The following is a 21,535-nucleotide window of genomic DNA, read 5'->3' as shown; positions in this document are numbered from 1 at the left end:
TAAGAAGGAAAAGGCTCCGACTCACCTCTCTGAGCTGGTTAGATGGGAGCAGCTGGAATGAAAGGTCATGTCAATATTGTCCCTGAATTTGAGAGATGCATCAAAATGAAAATGAAATTGTAGAAGCAGAGGGGCTGATGTATAGTTTTTTCTTTTGCACACACATCCACGTAACTACAGCAATGTGAATGTAATTATCAGAAAGTTATGGAGTAGTTAAATATTGAGGCTACCTGAATTGGTGAAATTATCTCCAACAGCTTGGTAATGTCCCACATGAGGAGCAAATTGGAGCTGGACCTGAAATAAGCACCCTACAAAATCTTCTGCCATTGCCCATCTCTGCAAACTTCTTAGCAAACTAGCTGTTTTTCCATGGCACTGACATTTAAACTTCATTTTTTGGTGAGAAATGGCAGTAAAATCAGTAGTTATCCAGAAAGTTTTGCATGGTTACTTCAGAAGGGCTACGCTTACATGCTTGAAATGACAAGTACGTCAAGACTTCTCTCTGATTTCATCATAGCTGCTGCAGATTCACAACCTGTTGTATAACATACAGAAATATCATGAAAACTCCCAGTCAGTCCTTTTTGGTGGTAGTGCTGGTGTGTGGCTGTGAGGAGTTTGTGAATCCAGGAACATCATCATAGCATGCCAGTGGGTCAGTTTTTCTTGGATTCTGGAGGTCATGGTGCTTCTTGCTGGTTGCCCTGTTTGGATTTTCAGGAGTGCTGAATGCCAGTCCTGGTTTGGGCGCCCATGTATACAAAGGCTTCAAGAAATCACAGTTTGGGAACTACCATTTTTTTGGTCTTATACAGAGAATTTGATTATTTTTTTTTCTCCAAGCAGAACCAAATAGAATTTTGAAAGCATCAAAATTGCTTGAGGTATGAAATTATGTTTCTCTGTTGTATGCTCAGGAAAAAAACTTGTTACAGGGCTCCTTAATACAGGGAAGAAATGGATCTCTCGAGTATCTAGGACAGTCTGGATGCTATCTAGATCATAGTCCAGGTTTTGGTTTTCACATTGCCACTGACTCCTTGAGTCACGTGCGTGCACATGGCTTTAACTTTTAGCTTCGCTTCCCTGTCTGTAAAGCATTTTTTTTATTAGGGTTTATGAGTTAATTACTTGTAAATTGCTTTAAGATTCCCAGAAATGAGACTGTTAGTGTGTTTATTGCTGTTATTGCTACTGATGAGATCTTGATCATAGCAAGACAATACAAGATTAGTGTTTATTGCAGTGTGACTGAGTATCTGTTTACATTAAAACAAAGAAGAGATTGCAGTTCCCAAGCCTAGAAAACATACTTGGTGGAGCTTTGAGTCAGCTTTAAAATCTGATTATGTGATAAAATTGGATAATAAGGCTAAACACTAGCCAGTATCACTTGTGTATATGTTTCTTTGAAAACCTTATCAGCTCTCCAACACGTATGGCTCTGTGGCAGTACATCCTAGGGAAAGGCAGATAGCATCTTTTGTTAGAGAAATGGATTTGGGATATGTTTTGCCCACTCTTTGAAGGAAAAACAATGTCCAAAATCCTGTGTTTTTTCTATATCTTTATGACCGGGATAAATTCCCTCTGTGTTTGGTTATCACAACAGCTGAATGCATCTCCAAGGGGTTTCTGGTCTGTTGTGCAGCAAGTGGCCTTTGGTGCGCTTTGGCAATATTTTGGGTCACTGGTGATAACTGCTTCGGTTCAACATTGCAATTTCTGAGCTGATGTACATTAAATACAATTAAATCTCTCTTTCTGCTTCAGGAAAAACAGAGGCCGTCATCAAAAACTTCAGCCCACACTACAGACGCCAGCATGCGGTGGCTTTCTGCAAGCATGTGCAGGATGAGCTGGAGCAGCACAGGGATTCCCAGTCCCGGTTCCTGAAAACCAAGGTAGGAGGGCATGTAAACCCTTCCCCATCCTGAAGCTGCCATACAGCTCTGCTCTCCTGCATGAAATAATTAATGCATTAACTATTTAAATCACACATTAGTAGTCATTATGTATGAAAAACATGAGCTGGAAGTCTATCAGCTACCAACTGGGCTTGGTTTTCTTGTTTTTCCCAGTGTTGAATGCCCTCAAGTAAAGTTAATAGATGGTACAGATACTCAAATCTTAACATCAAGCCCAAAGTATTTTTAAAGTTATTTAAGTATTTCTGTATATACAAGCAAAGTACAGAAGTGTTCTTTTGGCTTCTTACATTGGATAGTGCAATACATAATAAATGCATATCTAGGACATTTTACATGTGCACTTTTTTATATGTAGCCCAAGTGTACACAACAGATTTGCAAGGGCAGATGTCGGATTTGGTTCAGTTAGGTTTCAGGTGGAAAAGTTGCATCGGGGTGCAGGCTTAAAGTTTATTTTTGAAAATTCGTCTTCGTTTTGGTCATGTTTGGTTGTCTCATTGTAACTTGAGAAGAACCATGACACAAGTTTCTGGTACAAAGCATCCATTTCATCAAGGTAGAGTTGGATGCTTGGACAAAACTAGTTGCTTCCTGCTGATTGCAAGGTTTTGCAAGAATCTTGGGTCAATGATCCTACATTTAGGGCAGAAATTTATGTGGGAAACTTAATTAACCCTTTCAGCCATGGCTACAGGGTTCCATAAAGAAGCTATGGAGAGCTGTTTTTTATTAGAGAGGCAAAGGAGAAACAAGTCTCTTTATTAGATGAAAATGCAGAGAAACAGCCTTCAATATTAAGAAGATCCAAATCTAAATTTTTCGGCCATGTTGGAAATCAATTGGAAATGAATAGGGTAAAGCAATAAGATGGCATGTAAAAGATGGTATAATCAAGAACCTCGTCTTTCGGAAAGATGCATATCAGTTACAAGAGCACAGGTGCAAAAGTGTTACAAAGAAATGGGAAATAATTTACTATTTTATAATAAAACTCATTGCTGCAGAAATGAAATGTTTTTATTGATGTTATGTAGTGGGAAATGGGAGATAATGAACTATAAGTGATCTTGCATTCGGCTTGCCAACCAAAAGGTAAATAAAAATGTCTCTGTCTCAGAAATCTGGAAGTGTTTTTGGAAGGCAGAGGTCCTGTGCTGCCTCCTCACCTTAAGCTACAAAAATTTGATTGCATGTGTAGTGTCTGCCCAAATCAGAGGTGTTTATGACTCCAAATTGCATTTGAAGACTCAAAAGCCCTTGTAGCAGTCTTTATTTCTACATGGAAATGTAGAAATAAAAGCTTCAAAATGGTCAGTAATCCAGAGTTATTTCAAATCTACAAAATTGTCTTTGTAGCCACCGGCAGAAGCTGAGACAGTCTTATACGAAGCAGAGCTGCTGCATTTTGCTGAGGATCTGAAGAAGTGGAAGGACAGATATGTCGTTGTCAAAAATGACTACACTGTGGATTGCTTTGAGACTAAAGAGGTAAATGTTTCTTCCTCTTATGTTCTTCTACGCTCCCAAAGAAACTGATATCAAGTGAATTGGCCACTGCTGCCACTTTTCTTTCGGCAATACTAGATGAAATGTTGTCCTCGGCAAGGTAGCTCCAGGCTTGCAGAGATGGATGGAAGCTCCACGGGGATAGCTGAGGGAACAACCAAGCACCTTGTGTTGGCCATACATGTTGGCAAGAATTAGCAAATCATTTTAACAGCACTTTGAACCTTCCTTATCACAGAACACTTCTTACCTGTGTGTCATTGTAATACGTCCCCATGCTTCTGCTGTTGGGTTTTAAGTAGCAATTTTTGGGTTGCTTCGGGTTGACTACAGTGAAACTTTTCATTTGGCACCTGCCATAGTCAAACTAGTCCTGGCTGACAAATCAGATGAATAGGGCTTAGAAGAAAATCCCATCCTTTTCCCCTCCCTCTATCCCTGACATCATCATGGCTCGTGAGCATGGAGAGGATATTTTTAAATATGTTTTTTACATTTAACCATGTTTAAGATTTGACATTTCCAGGGAATATTTCCAAAATTCAGTCTCACAAAAAAAATTCCCTTTGGGGAATGTGCCCGTGCATTAGCTTCATAAATGACTTGTGTGCTTTATGTTTTCCCTCTCCTTAATTGCTATTTGACTCCCTCTCTCTTGACTTTCCAGGCCTACCAGAAAGGAGCCAGCCCTAAATACCATGTTCTTCCTGCAGGAGGCAAAGTACTGACTTCAGAAGAAGATTACAATTTGCTGTCTGATAAACATTTTCCAGATCCTGTTGGTAAGCCCTGCTTGAAGCTGAACTGACAAACCCCAGGCTCTGTTCCTTACGCAGACTTCTTCTGGGCAGGCTTTCAGGCTAGTCTCTGAAATGGGGCAACGGAAGATGCACGCAGCCCTTTTTTGTAAGTCAAAGCACAGCTCCAGAGTGGACTTACACAGAAGATGCTATAAGCTAACGTTCAGAGAAATGCTGGCTCCCTTTTTTTTCCAGCATCCCGGCACAAAGCCACTGGAAGCTGTACAGAAGCAGGGCAGGAACCACACCACCATTGTTCCCGGGCTTTGTTAATATTCCTGGTTTATTTGTTTCCATTTTTAGATGCCAGCTGCCTGTGTTGACTCACAGTTGATAATAAGTCCCATAGAGAGGGCAGGAAGGTTGCTGCTGCTGAATTTGTTGTTTCTGGAACAGGAACCACTGTGGTCCTGCCTGCTCCCACCCCGCTCCACGAAGATGGAGAAAATTCGGGCTTTAAGGGAGTGGATGTCATGGTTCAGTTAGATTTGGAAAATGGGATGACACATAAGGAAAGGGATAAGGGCAACATGTCAAGAAGGATTTTTTTTTTTTTAAGTCCTGTGTCATAATGAAGTTATGACTGTTGGGAGATGTCTCCCTTACACCACTTTCCCAAGGTGTAGGGTGGTCAGAGGGTGGTGTGGGGCAGCAGTGCCTGGAAGTGTCCTCCATGTGTCACCACAGCTCTGCGGCACTTGGGGTTGAGTGATGTGGAGCAGCTCAAGGCCACTTGTGTGCTTCCCATGGCTCTCCTTTCACAATGAGTGGCTCAGTCTTTTATGGCCCTTCTCCCCTTCTGTGCAATGCTGAACGTCCTCCAAGATGAACCTCTTGTGGCTGGGCACTCGATGCATGGCACGGAGCCAAGATAGGGTTTGGTCATCCATAAATGGTGTTGTACAGCATCCCCTGTGCACAGTGACTCAGGGCAGGTGGAAACGGAAGCTACTTAATACTTTTTTTGCTTCATCTTCAAGGGCTTGAAGTCACAGTTCATAAGGCCATCTTGCAGCTGTGTTTGGAAGCCCTGGAGGCAAGGGAACCACTGCTGGTCCTACACGATCTAATGCATTATTTTTCTCTGTGTAGGGCTGTATGTTCCTGTATAGTGCCTATGTGGAAGAGACCAGAGTTGCCCACTAACTTACTTTTTGCCATGAAAACCTTTTCCTTAGCAGTGACAATCCAATGAAATAGTCACTTTGAAATTTTACTAAAAATGAGTAGTTTATGTCCACCTTGAATACAAAACAAGAGTACATCAAGTTGCTATGGTATAGCGTAGAGAGGTGGTTGGTGCCCACTAAGTTTGCCCGTCTCAGCTGTGTCCCCCTGCCCTCCATGCCCGATTGCTTAGATGAATTGCTTAGACATGATTTTTTCATGTCTCATGCTTCCCTGCTAGCAAAGATCTGTTCTCTCTATCATAGCAGAGGAAAATGGCCCAAATCCCCAAGAAATCTGCAGATTTCAAATGGAGATGTGTTTCTTGTGTAGGGTCGAGTGAGAAGGAGGTCACTCAAGCCTTCGTTCAGCTGCCGAGAGAGTTCCCTGTTTACCTGTGGCAGCCCTTCACCCGACACAGCTACTACTGCTTCCCGGAGGCAGAAGCTCAGAGGCAGTTCAGCGCCGTGCTGGGGGACTGCGTGAGACACTCAAACCACGGTGAGTGCAGAAAGGGCCTCTTCCTGTACGTCATTCACCCCGGTGAAGATTTAAATAGCTATTATAATAAAAAAAGCTGTAGAAAAGTGCAGGTCACTTACAAAAGATGCTTGGCTTTCAGTGCCTTGCGGAATGCATTAGCGTACCTCCTCTTCTTACTTTGCTGGGAGTGAAGTTAGGTGGGATTTGAGCTGCAGTGTAGTAAGCTTGGGTAGAAAACAAGGGAACTGCTTTGAAAGTGGCATTCCCCTCTCTGTCAGCTCACTTAAATCTAGTATCATGATATAAAATCATATGAGATTTTTACTAAATGTGGCAAGGCAAACTCTCACCTATGTTTGCAAGCTTTACAAATGCATCATAGATATAGTAGAACAGGTTTATACAACATGGAGGGAACGCAGTCTCCCAGTACATTTCTGTAATGTCATACATATATCAGCAATGGTCAAACATCCAGTGTTTTTTGCAGGTGTTTAGATGGCAGCTCAAGCCCCAGCCATGATTAAGCTTTGCAGGAGGGACATGAATGATGCAGATAAGGCACAGTAATGATTGTTTGCACAAGGGTAAATTTTAAATCTCACTTTCTGAGTATGTTAGACTAGAAAACTTAAAAAAAACCAACTTGTGACTTGCTGGGATTATAAAAGCAACCTTACTCACATGAAATTGGAAAAGCATTTATGAGTTGGATCCTTCAGAAAAAGAAATGCTTTCCTGTTTCTGAGATTACTTTTCTCTTTTTCCATCAAGCTGACCTGGTTCTCCCACTGGTGTCCAGGCTATTCCATGCCTTTAGTGTCGCTTTTAAGTCCAATCTGCTCCTGCTGCCCTTGGTGGGAGATGTGAACACTCAGGAACTTCTCCAGCAATCTCAGCTACTTGGGCCTGAAGTTTGTGCTTGTAGATCCTCCCCAGATCCTTCTCAACTTCCATCTCTTTTCCCTTGTCTCCACTGCAAAAGGCATTCCCGGTCTCCTTTAAGACTCCATTCCCATGACAAAAACAGACATTACTGTATTTCTAGGCAGTTCCCTAAGTTATTTGTGTGGTGCTCGGTGGTGGTTGGTGGCACATGCCTTCTTCGCGGGACACACAGACTTCTCAGTCCCGATGTCAGCCAGGTGGTGTACACTCCCCTGACACGCAGTCTCACTTTCCAGTTCATTTCCAAGCCGTGCTGAAGGCGATGAGATGCAGCATGCCCTTCTAGTGCTGACAGCCTCATACAAACCGGAGGAAGCAGCTCCAATGCAAATCTGTGTAGGTGTGGAGAGGCTGAGGGCTAAGACACCCTAGTAGGCTAGGGACTATAAAGACTGTTAGGGACTATAAAGACTGGCTAGGGATAAATCTAGAAGTAACACGCCTTCATTTGCTATTTCCAAATAGTTTAAGTCTCAATAAATATTCCCTATATAGCTGCCAGAGTAACCCTAATTCCCATAGCATGCCTGAGGGCAAAGCCTGCCTCTGATTTTTGGTTCTGATTACCCTGGTTTAGCTGCTGCAGTCAGGCAGTATGAAAGCACTCCAGACTTTGGAAAGCCACCCCTTTGCTCCTCATCAGGGTTTGGTAAGGAGATGGGGATACAATCAAGTTTTCCTGGCACTGTCAGTCTTCCATGTCTTGAAGCCTGTTCATTAGCTTTAGGGCTTTTCATTTCTCTCTTCTGGAGCAAGTGTAACAGGCTTGACAAAGATTTTGGCAGCCTTTTGTTTTTTTCTTAAAGTTCAGCACATCACTCTAGGGGCCAATTCTGAATTGGCAGAAGCTGGGACTAGATGACCTAATAGGTCTTTTCCATCTCCAATGCCTGTGAGTCTGTGTTTTATTATATTTCATATGGCTCAGAGATTGCTCATTTATGCATCTGTTCCAGGATTTATCTCTCTCAACTTTTTCTGTGGCCAAATTTTTATCTGACAGAAGATGCTTAGTGACACTGGAGTGCCTTCATCAAGGCTCATCCTTTCTGTCATGTTATTTCTGCTCAACAGACTGATTGGTAGATAAAGACAGTCTGGATTAAGACCAGTAAAAGTGAACAGGTTTTTACAGCTAAGGAAATGGGAGCCCCTATTTTTTTGGATTTCTTGGAGTTATACCATCTCCTAGAAACCTAGGTGCTGCAAGTAGAAAAATAATGACTGACCAGCACCCCAGTAATCCAGTTTCAAGGACTTCATATTGATTTATATTCATTCTCGTATGTCTGAAAGATGCTACTTTATTAATACTTTTTAAAGCCTTATTTGCAAATGATTCTGCCTACAAAAAAACAGATATCTGAACAATCCAACAAAGTTAGAGACACGTGCAGCAATAGAGCGGATAATAAGGCTTGTGATATAAAAATTGGCTGTGCTCTTTCATTAAAAAAAATCGAAAGAGAGAAGAAATGTGAAAAATCCTTTGGGTTTGATTGTGGAATATAATTTAGTGGGATAAGGAGCCCTGGCCAAGACAGCACTTGCCCCACCTCTTCTAAAAAGTGCCAAGTTAACATTTGTCCGGGCAGATTTGGCAAGGGCAGGAGAAAGACAGATGTAATGTCTGATCAGAAGTTGCCTTTCTGCCTTTTCTATGATCTACCACTTCTGGAAAGGAATATATTGCACTGGGCTTTAGCCAAGAACTTGGGGGAGTTTTCAGTTTTCTCCCAGGAAGCAGAATTAAATATTGTCTCTTGCTGAACAGAAAACTGGACTGAATCAGCATGTGGTCTTGTGATGGGAGCCACCCTGGCATTCAACTGTTTCCTCTCTTTAGAGTCCCTCTGTTATAAATAACCAGTCCATCCTGTGTTTCTGGGTTTTCTGGTCAGAACTCAAGGTCAGGAGAATAATTACAAAAGCGTTTGGATTTAGTGATGGCTGCTTGCAAATATGATTCAGATGTACAGATTATGGGTTCTCCTCCCCCCCTAAATTTTCCTATTGTGTTTGTCCTTCCTCTATACTAATTAATAAGGATTGCAGTTCGAGAGGACAATGATTTCCTTCATTATCAATAGAATATGGAGACGTTTTGCACCTTTCTTGAATACAGTTTGGATAAAGCATATTTAAAACCTTTAAAATGAGCCTAACCCAATCAGGACCTGACTGGTCATGGCTTTAAAAATATTCTAGCACAACTGGACACATACATTGATATTCTGTGAATTATCCTGACTCTGAAAGTTGGTTGACTGATTAACCTGCATACAGAAATCATCCCAGTTCAGTGATTCATCTGGGCAGCTCCCGCTTTGCTCTTTGCAAGTTGGCTTTTGTTATGCCGCAGGATTTGGGGACGAGATCAAAGGCTTTTTGGGTTTTACACTGCGTGCTCATGTGATTAAGAGCTAATTAATGAAAACACAAGTGGCCACGGAGCAGTAATGAACCCTGACAAACTGATGGGTGCAGAGGGGACTCCAACCTGGCTGCCCTGGCTCTCAGAGGAGGGGGCTCAGCTCATGGTCCAGCTGTGAAATCTACTCAGGTGGGCCACCAGCAGCTTTCCCCAACTGCCTTGCAGTCAGCAGGGCTGTCATTGCCTAAGCTGGTACAGTACTCATTGTAGGATGGAGGGGAAGAACACTTGAGGATTGTGTAAAGCATATTATGGGATATTTTCCAGGGCAGTGTGGGAATATGTGACATTTATTATGGGATGTATAGGGGAAGGACCAAAGGTGGGAAAAGGGAAGGATCAAAGTGGATTGGAGAGGAACAAGCCTGAGATAACAGAGGGAAAAGGGGGATAAATGGTGCCAGTTGGGTGTGAACAGGAGACTGGTCGGTATGCTTGTCCTGTCAAGCCCCACGCTAGATCACCACAGTCTGTTCTGTCTTCTTACTAAATGCCACTTCTAACTATTTTCCAGGGCGAGGTTGCTCTCCAGTGTGTGTGTTGGGGTCCTAAGTGCCAGCAAGTAGAGAAGGAGGCACGGGGTCATGGGGACACCACAGGTTTGAGGTGTCAGCACCTGGAGAGATGTGTGTGAGAGGTCCCGGTGCCAGCAATGGGAGAAGGGACCACAGAGCACAGGGTCCCATAGGTGTAGGGCCATCATCTGGTGAGACCAGAGTGTTTTTCTAATGAGTTTCCACCAGCTGTGCTGGAGTACTAGAAGCCAGTACTTCAGTCACTACCAAACTTCAAGCTGGACTACCTGGCAAGTAGGAGAGGAGGTGTGGGAGCCAGCAACCAGAAAGCCCCCATAGGGCTGGGACCGGTACTGAAGGGACCATAGGTCCGAGCCAGCTACCAAAGAGACATAGCGGGTCTGAGACGTAACGCTGAGGGAAACATAGGTCTGGACCTGCTGTCAGTGGGGGCATGTAGGGAAGGACGTAATGAGAGCTGCCAGATTTGGGCTACGGATTTGGCAACTCTAACATAAGTCATACTTGCCTTTGGTTCCCTTTTCTGGCTGAGTTTGAGTTAAATATATTTCAAAATTGCTTTTCACCATTCAGTATGTCACCCTTCTCCTGTGAAAATTAATGACTGTGTAACTTTGCTCCCAGGAAAAAAAAGATGACTGTAAATTTGCGTACTCAGTACAGAGGTGCTACTATCTAATCTTGGCTGTTGTCTAAAAACTGCTTTACGATACCTCAATCAAAAAGCTTCCTTCCCTCCAAACTGTTCATTCTTTACCAACAGCTTTGTAATTAAGGACTTCTGTGGGTGGCATTAAAGAACACTGTGTGCAGCTCTGAAATACCACGATTCATTTCTCATTGAATTTATTACCTAAGCTTAGGGTATAAAACATTATAATGGGCATATGTGCTGATTTCAAAGCTTTTTGGCTTTGATCAATGAATACAATAAATGAAAGGGTGAATTAAATTAGTTAAATGACATAAATGTGCACATAGAGACATTGAGGGAAGGGCTCTTAATGTAGAACAAATCAGCTATAAAAAATCATAGAATTATAGAATGGTTTAGGTTGGAAAGGATCTTAAAGATCATCTAGTTCCACCCCCCCTGCCATGGGCAGGGACCCCTCCCACTAGACCAGGTTACTCAAAGCTCCATCCAATCTGGCCTTGAACACTTCCAGGGATGGGGTCTCAACATTTCTCTGGGTAACCTGTTCTGGTGTCTCAACACCCTCATAGTGAAAAATTTCTTCCTAATACCTAATCTGAATCTACCGTCTTCCACTTTGAAGCCATTACCCCTTGTCCTGTCACTACATGCCCTTGTAAAACTCCCTCTCCAGCTTTCTTGTAGGCCCCTTCAGATACTGGAAGGCTGCTATGAGGTCTCCCCAGAGCCTTCTCTTCTCCAGGCTGAACAACCCCAACTCTCTTAGCCTGTCTTCATAGGAGAGGTGTTCCAGCCCTCTGATCATCTTTGTGGCCCTGCTCTGGACCCACTCTAACAGCTCCATGTCCTTCTTGTGCTGAGGACTCCAAAGCTGGACGCAGTACTCCAGGTGGGGTCTCATCAGAGCAGAGTAGAGGGGCAGAATCACCTCCCTCGACCTGCTGGCCACGCTTCTTTTGATGCAGCCCAGGATGTGGTTGGCTTTCTGGGCTGCGGGTGTACATTGCCAGCTCATGTTGAGCGTCTCATCCACCAACACTCCCAAGTCCTTCTCCTCAGGGCAGCTCTCAATCCATTCTCCACCCAGCCTGTATTTCTGCATGCGATTGCCCCAGCCCACATGCAGGAGTTTGCAATTGGCCTTACTGAACTTCATGAGGTCCACATGTGCCCACCTCTCAAGCCTGTCCAGGTCCCTCTGGATGGCATCCCTTCCGCCCAGCATGTTGACCACACCACACAGCTTGGTGTCATCAGCAAACTTGCTGAGGATGCACTTGATCCCACTGTCCATGTCACCAACAATGATGTTAATTAGCACTGGTCCCAGTACTAACCACTGAGGAACACCACTCATCACTCGTTTCCACTTGGACATTGAGCTGTTGACTTTGAGTGCAGCCATCCAGCCAATTCTTTATCCACCAAGTGGTCCATCCATCAAATTCATGTCTCTCCAATTTAGAGACAAAGGTGTCCTCCAGGACAGTGTCAAATGCTTTTCACAAGTCCAGGCAGATGATGCCAGTGGCTCTCCCCTTAATCCCCCAATGCTGTAACACCATCATAGAAGGTCACCACATTTGTCAAGCATGATGTATCCTTGGTGAAGCCAAGCTGACTGTCACTGGTCACCTCCTTATTTTCCATGTGCCTTAGCATAGTTTCCAGGAGGATCTACTCCATCATCTTGCCAGGCACCGAGGTGAGACTTACTGGCCTGTAGTTCCTCGGGTCTTCCTTTTTTCCCTTTTTGAAAATGGAGGTTATGTTTCCCCTTTTCTAGTCATCAGGAACTTCATGGGACTGTCACGACTTTTCAGATATAATGGAAAGTGGCTTAGCAACTTCATCTGCCATTTCCCTCAGGACCCACAGATGGATTTCATCAGGTCCCATGGATTTGCGCACCCTCAGGTTCCTTAGATGGTCTCGCACTTGATCTTCTCCTACAGCTGGCTTCTCCCAGCCCCTGCTTTTGCCTTCTGTGATTGGGTGGTGTGGTTAGAGCCCTTGCCAGTGAAGACTGAGGCAAAAAAGTCATCGAGTATCTCAGTCTTCTCCATATCCTGGGTGACGAGGTCTCCCGTTTCCTTCCAGAGAGGGCCCACATCTTCCCTAGTCTTCCTTTTATCACTGACATACTTATAGAATTTTTTCTTGTTACCTTTGATGTCCCTGGTCAGATTTAATTCTGTCTGGGCTTTAGCTTGCCTAACCTATCTGTGGCAGCTTGGACAGTTTCTCTGTCTTCCTCCCAGGCTACCTGTCCTTGTTTCCATGCTCTCTAGGCCTCCTTTTTGCTTTTGAGTGTGTCCAGGAGCTCCTTGTTCGTCCATGCAGGCCTCCTGGTGGTTTTGCCTGACTTCTTTGTTGGGATACATTGCTTCTGAGATTGAAGGAGGTGATCCTTGAATATTAACCAGCTTTCTTGGGCCCCTCTCCCCTCCAGTGCTTTATTCCATGGGACCCTACCAAGCAGATCCCTCAAGAGGCCAAAGTCTGCCCTCCTGAAGTCCAGGGTAGTGAGCTTGCTGTGCACCCTCCTCACTGCCCTAAGGATCTTGAACTCAATGGATCTTGACCATTTCATGATCACTGCAGCCAAGGCTATGCTTGAGCTTCACGTTCCCCACTAGCCTCTCGTTGTTGGTAAGGACAAGTTCCAGCATAGCTCTTCTCCTCATTGGCTCCTCTACTACTTGGAGAAGGAAGTTGTCATCAATGCATTCCAAGAGCTTCCTGGATTGCTTGCGCCCCACTTCCAACAGATATTGTGGTGGTTGAAGTCCCCCATGAGGACCAGGGCCTGTGAACGCGATGCTGCTCCTATCTGTCTATAGAGGGTCTCATCCATTTTGCCATCCTGGTCAGGTGGCCTGTAGCAGACCCCCACTGTAACGTCACCTGCCCCTGCATTCCCTTTAGTGCTGACCAATAAGCTCTCAGTCAGCTCTTCGTCCATCCTCAGGTGGAGCTCCATGCACTCCAGCTGGTCATTGACATAGAGGGCAACACTCCCACCTTGTCTCCCCTGCCTGTCCTTCCTAAAGAGCCTGTATCCTTCCGTTCCAACACTCCAGTCATAGGAGCCGTCCCACCACGTCTCTGTGGTGCCAATGAGATCATACCCCTGGAGGCATGTGCATGTCTCTAAGTCCTCTTGTTTGTTCCTCATGCTACATGTGGTTGCATAGAGGTGCCTAAGCTGGGTCCCTGTTGAAGCCTATTTACTGGCTGGAGTGGCTGCAATTCCTTTGTGCTGCTCTCCAAGTGGCCTTCCTTTGAGGGGTTTTACCCGTGTTTCCTGTTGGCTCCTGTTGCCTCAGGAGCCCCTGGCTCATCTCCATAAGACTTCGAGTGTGCTGCAGTGTACTCAGCACATCTTGGAGCAACAGGGTGAGGGCCCTCACTAGCACTCTCAAACGTCGGTGTATTGTCCCTTGGCTTGTCACGGACAAGCCTGATAATACCCTCCTCCCCCATCAAGTCTAGTTTAAAGCTCTGTCAATGAGTCCCACTAGCTCATGGGCAAAGACCCTCTTCCCCGTTTGAGAAAGATGAACCCCATCTGACAGCAGGGAGCTTGGTGCTGTGTAGGCCATCCCATTGTCAAAAAAATCAAAATTATGGTGGTGACACCAGCGACGGAGCCATGTATTAACAGACCAAACGTGTCTGTTTCTTCCAGTGTTTCCTGGTTTGAGCGACACAGGACTAATATCTCTTCTAATACTTGGGAAAACAGCACTTTTAGAAGACTCTAGAGTTTAAATTTGTGAAAATATTTACTTTATAGCCAGATATGGTGTATGGGTTTCAAGGTCTCAGTGTTTTTGAGCTTGCCAGGTGCAGGGATGAGGAAGATTGAGACCTGAGCACTTGACCCAAGCTGGCCAACTGGATTATTTCATACTGTGAGCGTCACATTCAATGTAAATTAGAAAGTTTGGTGTGAAATGCTCTCTTCCTTGATGGCAGCAATCCAGAGAACTTCTTGCCCCAGTGCCAGACCCCTGAGGCCTTCCCTTCCTCACGAAGCTGTAGCGCTTGCGATGTCTGACATTTGCTGTCCACTGCTGGGAGCGCACAGCTTCCTACTGATAAAATTGACTGAATACAGTCTTTGTATCTTTTGTATTGGTATCGGGATCAATATTGGTTCTTTAGTGCTATTAATATTAATCATCTAGTCTTTTTCTATTAAATCTGTTTATATTTCAACCCCCAGGTTTCCTTGTTTTTTCCCACTTCCCCCTCCTGGGTGGGGAGGAATCATCGGGTGATAGAATGATTGTCTAAATGACAATAAATTGTTGTGGGTTTCTCAAACCGTAACACAATGTCACTGCCTGTAACTGGAAGGAGAGAAGAAAAGATAACCTGTGCCCCAGATTCCCTTACTAACTGTCCCAAGGCCCTGAAGTTTCTTTTAATCACCCTTGGGCTACATGTTGCGACTTCATTGCCACTCACATGGAAAAGCAGCAATGGGTAACAGTCTGAGCGCCATACAAGGCTAGAAAGTTTCCTAGTGATGTCCCTAACTTGGGCCCAAGGGAGGCAGCAGACTTTCCTAAAAGCAGGGTCTGCCTGGCATATTGGACCCTCTCTTCCCCTCAGAAGGGAGTTGACTACAACTATAACCTGTCTTTTCTTCCTCATGGAGGTGGTCATTGTATGGGGGGTAGACTTTTCCAGTCCTGGCAACTCCTCTGGTGTAGTTGGACCATCAACCACATCATCCATTGGCTGGCCTACCTCATCCAGAGCCTCATACCTAGTGTACAGAGGCATCTGGGTAGGCAAGGTGGGCAAGGAGGGGGTTTGCTTGCTGCCCCTAGCACGGACTTGCCTCCATTCACAGCTTTCCATTAAGCCACCTCCTTCAGCCTGGCAGGGGGAGGATATGGGATTCCTTTGATCTTGTTTTTTTTCTGGTGTCTGTCCTGCAAATGTTCTTTGCAGAAGAACAGCAAGCCAACAGATACAGAGGACTCAATAATAAAATGTGGTGGTATAGAGTAATACAACTTAGCGATGGCTCTTGATAAAGATAATTCCACATACAGAGAATAATGTACAGTTCTCTGGGTACAGGGTTACACAATGAAATTTTCAACGTTTGCTGTGCTAGTCTGTTCCTTATGCTGTAGGACATTTGCTGTATTTTTCCAGGGTGATTATGTAGCCTTCACTGTTTTAGTAAAACTGAGGAATAAATGTTTCAAATGACAAATGTGTCAAGAGAAAAGATAGCTGTTGTAAAAGATGCGGTTTCAAGGGGTACTGGAGAACTCTTGCTTTCTGATCTGATCTTAGCTGGGACGCATTTACAGTGTACTAAATGTCGCCTTATTTGATTTAGTAAATAATTAGTATTGTTGACCATATTAGAATTTGTTATATCTAAAGTTCCTATGTTACATCATTATGTAAAATGTGTTACTATATTTGTTTCAGCTTTGATGATTCATAATTAATTCAGGGGAATAACAGCACATGACAAAAATTATACATCCTAATATCACTTTCATATCAACTTCCCGACAGAAGGGGCAGCAAGAAGGAGAAAGTTCTGCCCTTAGTATTGTTATTTAACTTTTCCTACATAAGTTTTGCCTTCATTGAGTTTTTCTTAGGTTGACAGGGAGGAGCTGCTGACCATTCACTGTTCCTTCCAGAGAGCCTGTTCTTCTCAAGCATCTGTGGAGGTCAGACCTTCACCAGTGTAGGATTTTATGTAATACTTAGCTTTAAAAGCCTCTCAGGTTTTTATAGAAGCTGTACTTGAGTTGGAGTGTGAGAGGAATCAGCTTCATTTTTTCCTCCAGTTTCCTGAATGGCTACTCCCAGTTCAGATGCAGGCTGTAGCATGCAATTCATTGGTTTGCCTTTATCTCCATGATCCCTCCACTTTCGACCACAGCTCGGACTTACTCTGGTTCCCTCTCCATCCCCATTTTCTTAGTGAAATGGTGAGAACTCCACACTTCAAATTTTGGGGGAAATTTGCTGCTGAAATGGCCACCTAACCCCCAATGGGGAAGCGCTGTCAATCTCAGACTGGCAATAATGAGGCAAATTCTCAAAATATTAACAATGCTCTAATATTTTCCATTTTCCAGTTTTTAATCCTTTACGTTTGTATGCACTGAAAATCAGACTGAAGTTTCTTCTGAACGTTTATTTCATTTTTTGTTATTTTAGGAGGTCTTCTTGTTTCTTATATGAGGTTTCACTTGGTATTTGCTGTTAAAAGTGAAGAAGCCTGGCCACTTGGTGCTGGAATAGAGGGAAGTCTGTGTGACGAGAAAGAAAATACAAATAGCTAATTCTGGGAGATGCAGAGTTTCACTTCATGATTTTATTTTCTTTCATCTGGTTTGATTTCACATCCTTATTGTGATAATCACCATCATGACAAAGGAAGCTAAGGGACTTTCAAAACCCTATCCTGTCATCTCCAATTTCACCATAAATAAAAAAAATATTGGAGAAATAAATGCATTAAAGAAGTACAATAAAGAAATACATCAGTAGAGAAAGAAATACAAAATATACTTTTAAGCTCATGCTGGTCATTCTGTCACAGATTGGCTGTGTCAGGACAACTAGGATGTTTTCAGATTTTTTTTTCCATCTCCTCTTTCTTTTAAGGTTGCCATTACCTGGGTCCACATTTCCTTTTTCAAATCTAAGTTCAGCTGGCAGGAGTTTTTCTCGTAATTATTTCTAGCTTTCCTTTGTTACATGTATATCGTACATTTAGGACTTACCAACTCTTGGACTATCATTCAAAATAGTTACTGAAGCGTTGAAAAAGGTTAGGAAGATGACATTAAATATGTAAGCTGAAGGATATATACCTCCATGGACAGACCAAAGCAGCTGTCATGAGTTCAAATAGGACTTTGGAAAGGTTTTTTAATCTTCATGTTGCAAACCAGGTGGCTTTTCTTCTCCAGAGAGGGCAGCTATAGAGAAGGATTTTCTTGTTGCCTTTTTCAGATGATGTACGGAAGGATCACTTAAAGTAGAACTGAGGAGGAAATTGCTTTTTTTAACGCTGAAGAAAAATGTCCTTCTGTACTGGGATGAAAGCAAGACCTTTCTGAAGTTTTACATGATAATTTTGGTATGGGAAAAGGTACAAATGAAGACAGAGTATGCAGCGCATCGCCTGCCTGACGCAAACCTGGGACTTGTGTCTTGGCTTCTCTTGCTGCAGCTGCTGCACTTTGATTAATTAAATCACTTTATGGTTAATAAGATCAGGTCTCCCGTATGCCACATGAGTAGCTGAGACCATGGCTGCTAGTCTTTCACCAGACAGATATCTGAGGTCCAAATGGACTTTTCAAAACTGGTGTGCAAACATCATAATGTTCAAAACCATTTTGCTATAAATATCTTTGACAAGGCCTGTGGGATGCTGTAAAACCCATGAAATGTTTCAGGACACAATTTAGGCTTTTTTTGTATAATTTAGAATATTTTGCTTAAAATAAGACTATTTTTCCTCTTTCTGGGATGTTTTTGTTATGCAACATAATTTCCTTCATTCAGCGTGGCTTTTGCTTTTCCAGTAAGCCTGATTGCCTATACTGTAGTTAGGATTTTCAGTCTGTAGGAGGTATATTCATTCTGAAACACCAAGATGATTCATGGGCAAAAATCCGAATTGCAATTACGTTCTACCTGCCTCTGTCACCTCCACGCCTGGGGCTGTTTCCCCTTCTCTTATATATTACCAAGTGTGGGGTAGTGCAGAATAGCCACTGCCTTGTGCTCACCACCCGAGCCTATTTTAGGAGCTGTGAAGATACTCATTTGTGTGGGTGTAAGGTGGTATTTTAGCTCCAGCTTCTCACCTGCACCAGAAATACAGTAGCTGGTTTGGAAAATGCTTGGAGATTGTGGGAGATGAGCAATATTGTGATTCTTTGTGTGTGTTTCTATGGTGCACTCATGTTTTTGACTATGCAACATGAAGCTGCCAGTCCCAGCAGAGGGAGGTACCTTGTAATCTGTCTCATGCTGCTTTGAACAGCTTTAATACAGCCATTGTGTGCTGCAAAGCAAACAGTTAAACCCGCTGAATGTTGATTTGATGGTCTCGGAGGGAACTTGTGCTGCAAAACTTGATTTGCTATAAATACAGCGTATTATTGCAGGGTTGTATCCTGTTTGGAAATGACTTCATCTCGCTTCTGTTAGTGGTTAGCAGCTTTATACCACATGATCTATGAATAATATGATAGTACATTGCTCTCAGGAAAACATCAGAGCTGTGAGGTTGATGCTTCTCAGACCCAGGGCATTATACTTCACTTCATTCTGGATGTAGATAATAATATGATAGGACTCCATTTTGTAAAACTAAGCAGCGTGTACTTTTATTCAGAGAATCATTTCCAGAGGTGCTGTAGCTGTGCTACAAGCCCTGTGCAAGCTATCTTTTCCTCAGGACAGTTCCCGAGCTCTCCTCCTCTCCCCAGGTTCAAGCAGATGGCTTCGCTCTCATTTTCTTACCTGCCTCCCCTTTGGGTTGGGACCATTTGCTTATTTTTTGGAGACAGAAATTTTCAGAAGCTTATTTTTTGGAGTTGATGGCCATGGCCTTTCTTACTAACTTTCTATAGTATCTTACAAGCAACAGCTCTTAAAATGTGCTGGGAACTCAGGTGATCGCTTTTTGCCATTTGATAACATGATGATGATTGGATGGTCTTGCTCTCTCTTAGACATTCTGTGTGTGCTGTCTGTAATCCTCTGTGTGGTGATATTACTCATACACCCCGCAGTAGAAAGTTGCTTATCATTAAACAGAAACTATATGAGCAACAGACAATAATCACCACAGTCCCTACCCACAGCAAATAAGTCCCAGGCAGATATTACCAGAAATGATAGAAAAAAATGCTATTGCAGGAAACCTGTGCTATAAAGATCACTCTTAGAAAGGGAAGTCATTCTTTGTCATGCTCATTTATTTTTATTTGATAGGCATCCCCTAGTTATGGTGTTGGGAGGTTGGCAGAACGATTCCTTAACTGCAGGAACGTCTCTTATTCCCTGATGTTCTCCAGCTGCCCTCACCCCAAATCCTTCAGCGGCTGGCAGCATACAATAGCTTTCTTTGACGTACCAATACAAGAGATGGAAATTTCCTATGTATTTAGATGGTTAAGACACCACAGTTTTTTAAAATGGCAGCCTTTTCTTTCAGCAGCATACCTCTGGTTCGGGGTAATGTATTTTATTTTTTACCAGCTTGTATTTTTAAAGAACTAAATTTTTTAAAAAAATCAATTAGAAATGGTTTATTTTTTTTGATTATTAAAGAGCATGTATAATGGAAAGCAGAGAAAGAACAACAATCTAAATATATTTGAAAGAAACAAATGCCAAGGTGAGAGCGGGATGACTTGGAAGGATAAGAAAATTGGGAAAACGTAATTTGCATTTCTTAGCATGAAATCTATTCAGCTGAGGGTAGCAGTGTCCAATGGAAATAGTAAGCGGTGGAAGTACTATCTTTTGTGACTGATAAAACTGCAGATAAAACACTTATAATTCCAAATATTCTTCAGTTTTATCTACCTCCTATTATCTATTTGTAGCAGCACAAGAAGGAAGGCCCTTCACCAATATCTGTACAGAGATTTTTCTTGTCCCAGGCAAATGCTATATAAGGTGATCAACAAAAAAGAACTACAATCCAGATGTTTTGGCACTGCCTTCACCTGAGCCAGCTTTCCACCAAATAGATCATGAAGCAAGGAAATATTATTGTGAGATGACATAAAATTAAATGCAGTTTCTACTATTTTTTCATATTCCAAAAATTATAGCAAGTGACAAACTTTCTCCCCATCAGTGAAAGGCCACCAAACTTGACTCCTCAGTCATCTTCATTTCCTTCCAGTGACTGTCCTTCTGCCTTCCCCACTCTTTAACTGAAGCCAGCCTGTGGTTTTTGAAGATTTGAGGAGGTTTTCATGGGCTCTGCTGTCTTGTAGGAGGGAACTAAAAAGTATATCAGGTTGTTAGCTGCTTCTGTTGGGAAGAGAAATATGACCAAAGCTGCAGTTATTGCAAGAGCAAGGCAAGGCTACCTTCCTATCTATAGGCTTTTACATGATCATCTCTTATAAATACGGCCATTCTTGCATGCCAGACTGCTTTAATATCAAGTACAGTTACCTGCAGGAAGAATTCAAGGACCGTAGGGAAAATAATATTCACTGAGTGCAGAATCTTTCACCAAAGTGTAGTCAGCTCTCCAGCTCAGGAACGTATATGTCGATATGAGTGCTGCAGGAAACAGATGAAGCCGGGGTGGATTACTTCCGAGTTTTGGTAGTCAGATAATGGGCGTTATGTCAGAATCGGCATTTCTGTAATTAAAACTCATGCTCTGTGAGCTCAGACTTCTGGATTCTGTTTTAACACTTGTTCATCTGTGTCTTTGGGCCTCAGCCTTTTGTGAAATGTCAGCCAAAAAGCTTAGATTACTCACAGTGGTTTAGCTCGCTTTGGTAAAGCACTTCGTCCACAGTCAATATATCCCTTCACTATTATTAACAACAAAAGTAATAAATTTGTTATAAGAAGAGCCCGTATGGGAGAAGGATATTTACTGGATTGCAGTAGGGGCACTCAGTTTGTTTTGAAGAATGACATATTCAGTTTTTACACATCATAAAACATCCTGACTGCATTTCCTTGGCTCTCCAAACAGTGAACGCAGTAATGCTGCTGCTGCAACCAAAAATCAGTGAGTCCCAGTTTGCAGAATTAGCCAAGATGCAGAAAGGAACTGTGAACCACTGGTGTCTCAGTAGAGCAAAGCACCCCGTCAGTTCTGGGAGGTGGAAAATTCTCGCTGTCTGGTTATTGCATCCAACTGAAGTCCCACCAGAAGCTGGAGAAACGTTTCCCTGCTCTTCCCAAACACAGACTTTTCCATGCAGTTGCACGAGTAGTACAGAAATGAGCTGTGCAGCTACTTATATGAAGCCTCGACTTGTCACCATTGTGTTTGTTCAGGGGGTAAA

The 21,535-nt window shown here is 43.1% G+C and overlaps 1 protein-coding gene across 1 annotated transcript in view; it reads left to right on the top strand.

Moving 5' to 3' along the window:
* The first annotated feature begins 477 nt into the window (after positions 1–477).
* FAM129A (family with sequence similarity 129, member A) overlaps positions 478–21,535 on the top strand; it is a 46,237-nt gene continuing 25,179 nt past the window's right edge. Inside the window, exons 1-6 of the mRNA XM_009884482.1 lie at positions 478–493; positions 1,783–1,913; positions 3,297–3,428; positions 4,114–4,228; positions 5,747–5,914; positions 6,279–6,292. Coding sequence (XP_009882784.1) covers positions 478–493; positions 1,783–1,913; positions 3,297–3,428; positions 4,114–4,228; positions 5,747–5,914; positions 6,279–6,292 — 576 coding nt within the window. The remainder of the gene's footprint in view (positions 494–1,782; positions 1,914–3,296; positions 3,429–4,113; positions 4,229–5,746; positions 5,915–6,278; positions 6,293–21,535) is intronic.

Source organism: Charadrius vociferus, unplaced genomic scaffold, assembly GCF_000708025.1.
Source record: "Charadrius vociferus isolate BGI_N301 unplaced genomic scaffold, ASM70802v2 scaffold220, whole genome shotgun sequence".
Lineage (NCBI taxonomy): Eukaryota > Metazoa > Chordata > Aves > Charadriiformes > Charadriidae > Charadrius > Charadrius vociferus.
This window is presented reverse-complemented; position numbering and strand designations above follow the sequence as displayed.